This window comes from Aricia agestis, chromosome 19 (genome assembly GCF_905147365.1).
Source record: "Aricia agestis chromosome 19, ilAriAges1.1, whole genome shotgun sequence".
Classification (NCBI taxonomy): domain Eukaryota; kingdom Metazoa; phylum Arthropoda; class Insecta; order Lepidoptera; family Lycaenidae; genus Aricia; species Aricia agestis.
The window spans coordinates 10,656,136-10,667,874 of record NC_056424.1 but is presented as its reverse complement, the minus strand read 5'-3'; the positions used below and the strand labels follow the sequence as shown (position 1 = coordinate 10,667,874).

General features: G+C 35.2%; 1 protein-coding gene across 4 annotated transcripts; it reads left to right on the top strand.

Moving 5' to 3' along the window:
* Positions 1 to 1,386: 1,386 nt before the first annotated feature.
* Positions 1,387 to 9,220, top strand: LOC121736668 (pyrroline-5-carboxylate reductase). 4 transcript variants are annotated; one of them, XM_042127999.1, is made up of 7 exons: positions 1,387 to 1,546; positions 6,200 to 6,283; positions 6,963 to 7,033; positions 7,276 to 7,458; positions 7,873 to 8,085; positions 8,685 to 8,886; positions 9,140 to 9,220. In XM_042127999.1, the coding sequence occupies exons 1-7, from the start codon at positions 1,537 to 1,539 to the stop codon at positions 9,217 to 9,219; spliced, it is 843 nt and encodes a 280-aa protein (XP_041983933.1). In that variant the 5' UTR covers positions 1,387 to 1,536; the 3' UTR covers position 9,220. The 4 variants fall into 4 exon arrangements, with proteins under 4 accessions (XP_041983933.1, XP_041983936.1, XP_041983934.1 ...); XM_042128000.1 differs by lacking the exon at positions 1,387 to 1,546 and adding an exon at positions 4,220 to 4,240; XM_042128001.1 differs by lacking the exon at positions 1,387 to 1,546 and adding an exon at positions 6,149 to 6,152.
* The last annotated feature ends 2,519 nt before the right edge of the window (positions 9,221 to 11,739 follow it).

Below are 11,739 nucleotides of genomic sequence, written 5' to 3'. Positions count from 1 at the left end.
AGGGTTATTTATCTCTTGCACACGAAAGTAACTTTGCTATTAACTATTACTACGTCTTATTTTTGCCCAAGTACGAAGTTGAATATAGTGGTTTTGACAGACTCTGTGGCATGCATGTTTGTTCCACAGTCGCATAGCGCCTGAACTACTGAGGCCAGGAAAATGATGAAAATTGTAATCTTTCGAATGTAGATTCAATCTCAAGCTATCTTATTCGCATGTGAGACATCATAAAATGTATTGTGTATGCTCCAGTGGGACAGGCAGTGACTGAAGTGATAATCGAGGTATGAAAATCGAGTCACAGTTTAGATTCTGTTAGTCGTTAGAATAGCCAAGTAACTTAAGATTTTTCGTATCATTTTTAAATAAAAAGGTTAAAGGTACAGCTTACTACTACGTTTTCGCATATGAGAAAATTCTAAACTGGTCTTCCATTGTAATTTATACCTCTTAACGCCTCCGTGGTCCAGTGGTTAAGAGCGTGGCTTTTGACTCGGAGGTCGTGGGTTCGATTCCCGCGTTAAAACATGTTAATACCATGTTTGTTTAGGACAATGCAGGCTGATCACCTGATTGTATGATAAGTAAGATGATCCATGCGTCGGAACTCGGATGGGAATGTAAAAAGTCGGTCCTGATCTCTCGCCAGTCGTGTCGGTCTTCCGTCCCACTGGGCTATGAGAGTAAAAGGAATAGAGAGTGCTCGTATGTAGTACGCACATACTTGGACACTATAATTACTCCGACGTAACTGGCCTGGTTTTAATGAAACCGGCCACCGTCACCGAAACCGGTGCTGGAGTTATTTATATTTTAATATTATACCTCTTAATCAAACGCATTTTCATCAAAAATCGATTGATTGCAGCAAATGAATCAAACTCAATTAGAGCTAGGGTGTGCAATTGGTATGTTTATTTTATTGATAAGTTGATAACGTTTGAACTCTGAGCGATGAGTTCATGTGAGCCATGATCGTCTCATAGGTTATAGTCCAAACTTCATAAATTGTGAAAATTTTAGTATTTTTATTATTTCAGCTTAGTCAAATAGCTCTACATAAATTAATTAAATAAGACTCTACAGAAATTCAGTTGTTGAAAAGTTAGTAGGTAATTTATTTAAATCTGTACTAAGTGTAGTTAAAGGTTACTTAAAATATGAGGAATTTTCATATAATAAAACTATTTATGATTTTTTTACTCCGATTTTGCTCACTTTATTATGTTATTTACGGTATTAAAGACACTTTCTTTATCTTCGAGAAATTCCTAGGAACACAAAATTGTGCGTATCTCTCTTTGTTATCTCGTAAAATAAAGTAGCAAGTATTGTAAATATTCCTAAGCTCCAATGTAAATACTAAATTCATATCAGTTGTATTTACATGTAGTAGGGCGTCAGTGCGGTCAGAGTCATGACGATAGTGACTGGAATTTGTCTTTAACAACAAATAAAAGTGTTTAATAATAATAAGTGAACAGAGAGATCTGAAATAAAGTAAAATTGTGATAGTTCCTGTAAAAATCAGTCATGTTGAAATGTGAGTACATACATATAATATATTTTTTATCAGTTCCAGACGTGATGCAATGTTTGTCAATACTTCCCTGGTTTTATGATATCGCACAAAAGTTTTGATAATAATAATAATATTATGATTATCAAAACTTTATGATTGTGTACTTAGGCCCATGCAGTAAATGTTATGTTATTTTTCGTAATTGTTTGTAATGAAATTTGCAAGAAAACAACCGAATGAAATCAGAAATGTAGGTTTCGTAATATTTTAAATTGGTTCAGTTGTAACAATTTATAGTAGAATTATCAATGCTCTATATTCTAGTTGAAAATAAAAACTCAATCTCTGTTAAATAAAATTCACAGAATAAAAAGATGAGGGAGTTAAAATTTGTAGATCCGGAGTAGTTTTTATAATGTCTACTATCATAATAATATAAAATTATGTTCCTACTTAATACTCTGACGTACGATAATGCAAATAAATCCCTATCTGTCCCACTTGTAAAGACAATGATAAATGACTATCGATTAAAAACTGGGAAATGAGATTCGTGATGAAAAGTATTAATTAAACGTAAGTGATAAGTGTCTGCACGCACTTTATGCTTTATGATTGCCAATCATAAAGCATAAAGTGCGTGCGTTATTGTGATAAACTATGATAGTCATAATTAAATATCTTAATATGACATCAAAAGGTGAAAAAAATAAAATTGCTTTACCTATGTTGAAATTAATAAAAACGCTACTCTACATTTTGGCAATCCTATGTTAAAACTTTACATATTATTTCTCCCTCACCTAGTTAAAAAGCTGTTTTTTTATCAAAGCTCCCTAAGCCAAGTAGAACCATGCATTTTGGAATAAAAATTAAAGCAATATCTGTTATAAGTATATAAAGTTTTTTAATCTTGTTCTATAAAATTTTCACTAAGTAATTTATTTCAAATCTACCGTAGAATTTTATAAGGTATTTGACAGTGCTCGATACTGGCATACACAGTGCTAGTTAAAAACGCTGCAGCAGCGTTTTTAACTGGTAGCCACTTACCACAATAGTTAGGGGTAAACAAGGACTGTTAAACAAGTTAGTTTATATACAATTTTCTTTAGTAAACTTCGTAAAGCACACTTGTTGTCGACCTTGTTGAACACTAGCTCGTGTACGGAAAATATAATTGCATGTAAATATTCAAACGAGCAAGTCACTGGACAGTGGACGTACATAAAGACGACAGTATTGCGGCTACAAATTACAATCGACATAATAATTGATGGGGTTTGTTCTAAGAAATTAAATTTAAAAGTAAACTCCGCAATGTCTATCCTAGTTCGATTAAAAAAAAGTCACTAGATTTCAATAAAGCCTAAAAAACAGGTAAGTAAGTATCAAATACTTACTGTCTGTCTGTTAGTCTGTTAACTCTTCACGCTCACAGCGCTGAACTGATTTGGCTAAAATTTTGTATGAAGATACATTATACTTTGGGTCCCGGAAAAGGGCATAGGATACTTTTTATCCCGGAGAAGCATACGGTTCCCGCGCGATAAACCAATTTTGGCGCAAAGTAGTTGCTTGCGTCATCTAGTAACCCGTAAACTTTTAGATTAACTAACTAACCTGGCTACCATCTTGCTTGCGATAATTATAATATTTATCTTCTAACTCATAGTTAATATTACGTTAGGTTAAATGGACGATGCACGCTCTTCTATTAGTGCATATTGCAATAAATTGTTGTCAAGGCCTTTGCATATTACGTATCCTGATAAATACATAAATTATAATATTATGTGTCACAACACAAACCACAACATTACCTATAGGCTATGATAGTAAATTGTGATTCAATATCCTAAGACTAAGAGCGTCCATAAAAAGTGATGAAACTAGCGTTATACAATATTCTAGTAACTTTCGCGGTTTTTTCCATTTCTAAGATATTTTACTGCTAAAACAATTGAATCATGAGCATAATTTTAAGCCAGTTTAGCAGATATTACATTTGATTAATTTGTGGTAGTCGGTAGCGCAATATATTGTATGGACTGTTTGGACCGGAGAAATATCTCAATTTTATGAAAGAGATCAGTATTAGTGCGAATGTGAGGATTCAAAATTTGCAACAGGTTCAAATGTTTAGGACCTAAGAGAATATTATTCTATTCCAACTTATTTAATGAAGATTATTAGGGCAGCGGTAGGCAACTACAGGCGGACCGCGGTCCGTTTGTGGACCGCAAAAGGTCGAATCTCGGACCGCGAAATATTGTACTAGGTAATGTATTTTATACAAAGTATCTATTAATACATAGATAAGGTTTACGTATACCTTTATTCATTAAAATAATATTTATAAGCTACATAGGACAAATTTGTTTGTTTTCTGGACCTCGTTAAAATTTTCCCACAGTACGGTATCCGGAGTCCGGACCCCAGCTAAAGTTACTTGCCGACGTGTCATTAGCCGATTTTTTTCACCCCCTACGGAACCGTTTGCTGCAAAAAATCTCTACAGTTACACAAGATGGCAACACCAAAAACAAATAATTCATAACCTTGGTGAACACTAAAATTTAAAGTTTTTAGAAGATGAACAGTAGTTGGTGCTTAAAATAGAGTACTTTACATAATGATAATAGATAACCTTACAAAGATCACTGTACGAAGTTTGTCACTTTAGTGTAGTGCTGATTGTCGTGAGAGCATAGTGTAAGTTGAATATATATAAGTACATAGTTGCATAATTCTGAAGTACCTAAGTGATTTTGAAATCGAGTTATAAAAAGCAAGATGTAAATTCCAAATAGCAGTGTTAGTGACAACTGTAAAAAGAATTGTTTTTTAGTCGACTTGCAAAGAGGAGAGTAATCATTTTAAAACGAAGTAAATAATCTTAGAAAATATCACAACTAGACTTATTAGAATCGCCTCACTTTTTGGGAAGTCGGTTAAAAATTCTTTGTGTTTGTGTTGAGCCCTCTATAGAGTTGGCGATGTTATATTATATTTCAAAATACTATGCTCTTCCATTGAGATAAAAGAGAAGATTTAATGTATTGATAGAATAAGCAACATAATATTCATTTTCAATTAGCTTTCAAAGAGGTTGGTGAAAATAAAGTAATATTGTGCATCGAAAAACAACAACGTTGTAATATCAGGGTATCAACAAAGCGAATGTCAATACTTTTATCACAGCCGCGGTTGATAATAATCTTCCATTGAAGTAACTACGATTCATTAATTACATCTTTTATCATAACCTTGTTGTCGAAAGTTTGACGTTTATTTAGTTTGCTACAATGATATTCTACATAAACAGATATGTTACGTTCATACTATTTTCCGGCTTAAATCTTCCGAACAATTTTCAAATTCAAAATTGCAAACATTGACAAATTTGACAGATAAGTGAAACAAAAGATACGAAAAACCATTTACATAAAAGAGACAGTTCTATTTTTAAACGTCGAATCGTATCGCTGTCTCTTTCTTCGCCTGAGCTATGACGAAAATTCGATTTTTTCCAGATTATTCGAAAAAATAATTGAAAATGTAAATAATCGAGGTATTTATTGCAATCAAGACACGTGGTAAGAGATTCCATGTGTTTTGTTTACATTCGAGTCATAATTGGTACATTTTCGATACACGCACGACGTCATTTTCAATTTATTTAGGTAAGACAAGACGCAGCACGTTCGTGACTGTGCTCGATGCAGACTAAACAACAGACGGCCCAATTGGGTCGTATTTGAATCTTCACAACGCGCGCGTGTGTAAAAATAAACCAATTGATTTTGTATGAATAGGACCTAAGCAGTGTTTGACGCCTACGCCAATAGATGTCAGTACTTGTACAATACTAATATGTAGAACAAAAAAAAATCTCTACATTTTACTTCAATATTGTTATAAAAAATATTTTGAATTTTTATGTCGTTCTGAATTGACTACAATAGCATTAGCATATAAATCATAATGACTTAGGACTTTCTAAAATGGGAGTTCCGTTTTTTTTTTCAAAAAAGATTTACTTAAAATTGATCAGACAGCATGATGAATATTATTTTTTCTGAAAATACAATAACGATATTTCACTGTTGCTATAATTATGACGATGACGACATGACAATTGCATTAGGATAAATAGATAGTTGATAAGACATGTATCTTATCATCAATGCCATTATTGCCTATTAACATAATCTGTCACAGAGTTGATAGCGGTAATCACTTTATTAACACGCCATTAATTTATCTTTTTAAGTAAAGATATCCAGGACTTATATACAGGCTTGGAGCCGATTTCGAGATTTAGTATATAGGGAGTTTCGGGGGCGATAAATCGATCTAGCTAGGAATCATTTCTAGAAAATTTCATTTTCATCGGATACCGAGTAAAGCTCGGTCAAACAGCCAGTTAATTAATAATTCACAAAACATATTCTAATACCATAAATATAAAGTGTGTCTGCCTGTCCCTTGCTTGAAACCGCAAAACGGACTTTGGAGAGGTATGGACTTATGGAGATATTATACATATTATATGTAGTTTGAATCCTGAAAAAATAAGAAGCTAAACATACCTACGGTTTTCGCGTAATAAACAATGTTAAATGTATAAAACTGTAATATTAAACACTTTAGCGAAAATAATTGTTTCAGTATCAGTCACAGAAGCCATGAAGATCGGATTCATCGGTGGTGGAAAGCTCGCGTTTGCTCTGGCGAATGGATTTATTTCAGCTGGTAACATTTTTATTTCATTCCTGATACTAATATTATATTAAGTAAGTATATAATAGTCTGTCTGTCTGTTACCTCTTCACATCCAAACCGCTAAACCGATGTTGCTGGGTATGGAGATACTTTGAGTCCCGGAAAAGGACATACGATACTTTTTATCCCAGAAACGGACGGAACGGATTTTGGCGCAACGGAGTGGTGAGCGTCATCTAGTGCCTTTTTTGCGTTAGAGGAATGCTTTTACGCATCCTCGGGGCCTGGGGAGGACCACCGAGGTATGTGGGACTCCCCGGGGCGGACGGAAGACGCACCCGGGACTACCCACTAAAACCCCAACGGTGTTCCTGCTCCTGAAGGTGGGACTACGGGAAACGCGTGATACACGACCGCAGCGCGTCATCTAGTACGGACTACGGTCTACCTAATAAATTTTCTTCAGCTATTTTTTTACAATAATTGTAAATTACTTACGCAAAAATTTACGATTTTTGAGTAACTCGCCGACTCGATTCTTCTCGCCGTATTAGTTTCGTAATCTGGTAGGTCAACTTAAATAAGTAAATTATAAATACTTATAATATTTTAATACGGCGTAAGGTAAAACGCTAATTCTGCTTTAACTTCTAGTGACATAAGAACTAAGATTTTACAGACCTACTAATAATATATTATATCGTTACAGGCTTAGCAAAACCTGATGAAATCACAGCTAGCTGCCATCCTGCTGACGTGGCCAGTGCTGAAGCATTTAAGGTAATTACTAATTACCTAGATTTATGATCCAAATTCTTCATGCCAATATCAAAACTAACAATCGTATTTAGGTTACGGTCAGTTGTGACAATACACTGTTTTTCTAAGAGAAACGGAGTAAGTTTTTCTCGTAGGCACTCTAAACGCAATATACCGTTTGTGTAATGTAGTTAGTATTGAACATCCAAAAAGTAAGGGGATTTCTGATTTTTAATCATAAATAATTAAAACGCTGATTTCAGAGTCTAGGAGCGACAGCGTTGTTTGAGAACAAGCCAGTTGTAGAGCGGTCAGAGGTGGTCATAGTGTCGGTGAAGCCAGATGTGGTGGCACCAGCGCTGAGGGAGGTCAAGGACCTGCCAGCATCCAAGAACAAACTCTTCATCTCGGTCGCCATGGGAGTGTCTATTGGTACCATAGAGAAGGTAAGGGTTGAGACTTGAGACTTGAATGTTCATAGTTAATAGTTAAGTACTTCATTTTTGTGCTAGACCATCAGGCGATTGACGTAAAGGTAATTTCTGTTGTAGTCAGTATAAGTTCTGTTGTAGTCAGTAGTAATTATTACTCTGAAATAAAATAGCTATTTAGCTACAGACTATCTTTAGTCTGATGACGATTTAATCATTAGACTAAAGATAGCTGATAAGCTGCAAATGAGGTGCATACCAGGACATAATATTATAATAGTCCAGGATACTGATTCTGCTTTCTCGAATCTCAGTGCGAGTGCAAGCGGGACATCCAGAGAATTCAATGGATACCTATCGAGGGTACAAAAATTATTCACCATTGTTTTGTTTATAAAAAATGTGACACTTTTTATTGGGCTTTTCCAGAGTCTGCCTCCAGAAGCGCGTGTCATCAGAGTAATGCCGAACACACCGGCACTGGTCAAGCAGGGCGCAGCAGCTCTCAGCAGAGGATCCAAGGCCACCGCTGATGATGCGAAGCTGACGACGGAGCTGTTCAGGGCCGTCGGCACTTGTGATGAGGTGCCGGAGTACCAGATGGACGCTGTCACTGCTTTGAGTGGCAGTGGACCGGCTTATGTAAGTATTTGATCGACTTAGGACAATTTCTGAGGTTGTTTGACAGGAGTTTATACATTAATTAGCGCTTTTAATTGGCTGGTATCAAAATTTTATTTATTACCTAACAACGCTGTTGAATAAATAACTATAGGTCTACCAGGATCTGATGGCAAATTTTGATCCTTGTATATAATATATCCTTGATCATTGGATAAATTTTTATACTTGCATGTTTCACACGGAATAAGCTGCTATAAGGAAAAAAAGGATCAAAATGATTTATTCCAATTACCCCGGTATTGCTGGGTCAATTTATTTTCTTACTTTTTGCCATCAGATTCTGGTAGACCTATACTTACTTATAACTTATAAGTATACTTAGGTACTGTAAAAATAATCAGACATCTTTTTAATAGTTACTGCTTAAAACAGAAAAAGCCTTATTACTACAATGATACCTTAAATTGGTCAACCTAAACTTTCCAAGAGTCCAAGTGACTCTTGAGACGAAAAGAGAAGTGTTTCGTGTTTTAAGAGTCTTTGACGAGTTTATCTGTCTGGCCATGCTATCTTAATATGAAACTCGCTCACGTGATCGAACATTTCCGATTTTTCAGATCTACATGCTAATAGAGTCACTGGCTGATGGTGGAGTCAGATGTGGACTACCGAGGGACTTGGCACTTCGCCTGGCAACACAGACAACATTGGGATCAGCGGCCATGTTGCAAAATGGCGGACATCCGGCAGCTATGAAGGATAACGTGACGTCTCCCGCAGGATCCACAGCGGAAGGGACTTACCACTTGGAAAAGAATGGTACGTTAGGATTACGTTAGTGTTATTAATTCATGACAGAGCAAGACAGTCCTTTTGATCTTCTTGGAAGACGTTTCTCAGGAAGCGTCGCGCGTAGCGTGTAAAGTGTATAGGCTATTAGAAATCACCTAAAACTTTTATTTCACTCTGAAGTAACTTCATATTATTTTGTTCAAGGATTAGCTTCAAAAGTAGATGTGCAATCGTTAATCTGTACTTAATTAAATAATATTTTTATTTCTGTTAATTTCAGGATTCCGATCGGCTATTATTGGTGCAGTGATGGCAGCGGCTGATAGATGTAAAGTCGTCAACCAACAGCTTAATAAGTAAAATAAAGATCGCAAAAATATTCAAACTCATAATAATTAAATACTGGAAATTTTATACATTTATTTGTTTTGTTGAATAAAATCCTAAAATATTTAGGTATCTTTTCTTATTACCTACCTAGAATCTAGACCAGCTATCCCCAACCCGCGATCCGCCGGGACTCTATTAGCATGTAGATCTGAAAAATCGGAAATGTTCGATCACGTGAGCGAGCTTCATATTAAGATAGCATGGCCAGACAGATAAACTCGTCAAAGACTCTAAAACACGGAACACTTATCTTTTCGTCTCAAGAGTCACTTGGACTCTTGGAAATTTTAGGTTGACCAATTTAAGGTATCATTGTAGTAATAAGGCTTTTTCTGTTTTAAGCAGTAACTATTAAAAAGATGTCTGATTATTTTTACAGTACCTAAGTATACTTATAAGTTATAAGTAAGTATAGGTCTACCAGAATCTGATGGCAAAAAGTAAGAAAATAAATTGACCCAGCAATACCGGGGTAATTGGAATAAATCATTTTGATCCTTTTTTTCCTTATAGCAGCTTATTCCGTGTGAAACATGCAAGTATAAAAATTTATCCAATGATCAATATATTATATACAAGGATCAAAATTTGCCATCAGATCCTGGTAGACCTATAGTTATTTATTCAACAGCGTTGTTAGGTAATAAATAAAATTTTGATACCAGCCAATTAAAAGCGCTAATTAATGTATAAACTCCTGTCAAACAACCTCAGAAATTGTCCTAAGTCGATCAAATACTTACATAAGCCGGTCCACTGTCACTCAAAGCAGTGATAGCGTCCATCTGGTACTCCGGCACCTCATCACAAGTGCTGACGGCCCTGAACAGCTCCGTCGTCAGCTTCGCATCATCAGCGGTGGCCTTGGATCCTCTGCTGAGAGCTGCTGCGCCCTGCTTGACCAGTGCCGGTGTGTTCGGCATTACTCTGATGACACGCGCATGATTATGAGCCTATTATGACCCATTGGTACTTTTCATAGTCATTTAGATCAAGATTCGATTTTGTCAAGCGATTTAAAACATATCTGTTTGTTTGATTGATTACGCTAATCTCAGGAACTATTGGTCCGATTAAAAAATATATTTTAGTGTTAGATAGTTAGCTCATTTATCAAAGAAGGCTATTTTATCACGCTGAAACTAATAGGACCAAACTTTTTTTTCACTTCCTTCCCTTATGTTATCGCAGAAACATTTCAGATCTGGTTTGTTTATGTAAGATTATCAACAATGCCATTGATGCCCCTGATTTATTATCAAAATTTAATTTCAATGTTCCCGGTAGATACTTTCGTAATTATTTACCGTTTCATGTCCCACCCTTTAAAACGTTTTACCGTCGTAATGCATTCGTGTGTAGAGCTACTGCAAGTTTTAATAGGTTTTATTCAGGTAGAAATATTGAAGACATCTTTGAAATAAAAACGCCCGAGATTTGTAGGCTATTATCAAATGAGTATTTTAAAACTGAAAAATGAATATTGTTACATTTATGGTACTGAGTAGTTACAATGAGTAATTAGTGCGTTTTGTGAGTGATCTTTGTATATAAATTTAGCTATGTTATTTGTTGTTAATGACTATTGAGTGTTGTTGCCTATTTTGCTTATTCTCATTTTCGAGTTACAACTGTTGCATGTTACATAATATTAATGCTTATTTTTTCTTTTTTTTTGTTACTTATGTGTGAAAACTTTATAAATGGCTTTATGTTTCTATAATAATTGTACTCATAGTGAAATTTTTGAAAAGCTGTAAGTTTTCTGAATAAAATAAAATAAATAAATAAAATAAATAAATAAAGAAACAGAGGAAATGTGGTTAAAACGGAAAATGATTAGGAAGGGTTTATCTCACGAACTACTTAAGCAATTTTGTATTATTTGGCACAGATACAGAGTAGACTACGTGAAGAGAGATAAGCTATTTTGTTGCGAAAAAATTGTACGTTTTCTGTAAAATTCCTAATAATTTACGTGAGCGAAGCCGCGTGGGACATCTAGTTTATAATATAAAGTAAGATAAATACGGCTCAAAAGCGCAAACTGCAGTGCGTCAAGAAAGTGAAGAAATTAAAAAGTGGCAACATTGCGGACATGTCGCGAACTTTGCGAGTGTAGATCAGTAAATGTGGCAGTATGCGCGATGCGCGCCGCGATCCGCGCCGCGCTTCGCTAAAACTACTTTTGACTAAGAGCGTCAGTCAAAAGTACTTTCAACCGCAAATTTTCAGGTAAAAGTACTAATAACCAATAATTTTCAGTCAAAATCACTTTTGACCAACCTGTTCAGTCAAAAGTAGTTTTGACTGATTTTGTTAGTTAATAGTACTTTTGACTGGTTTAGAGTTTTGACTGTAACATAATATCTTCTCCGCATAACGTTAGTATGTCTTTGCTGTTTATTTTTCCCTAAAAAAGTTACTTAGTCTATGACTTGCTTGACATGATACCGCTGTCAATGTCAGTTGTCAAGCAGCCACCACTGT

What these genes read in the sequence shown, in the direction of transcription:
- LOC121736668 (XM_042127999.1), top strand. An exon ending in GAATGGATTTATTTCAGCTG is followed by an intron (nt 6,284 to 6,962) that starts GTAACATTTTTA and finishes ATATCGTTACAG; the next exon opens with GCTTAGCAAAACCTGATGAA. An exon ending in CCAGTGCTGAAGCATTTAAG is followed by an intron (nt 7,034 to 7,275) that starts GTAATTACTAAT and finishes CGCTGATTTCAG; the next exon opens with AGTCTAGGAGCGACAGCGTT.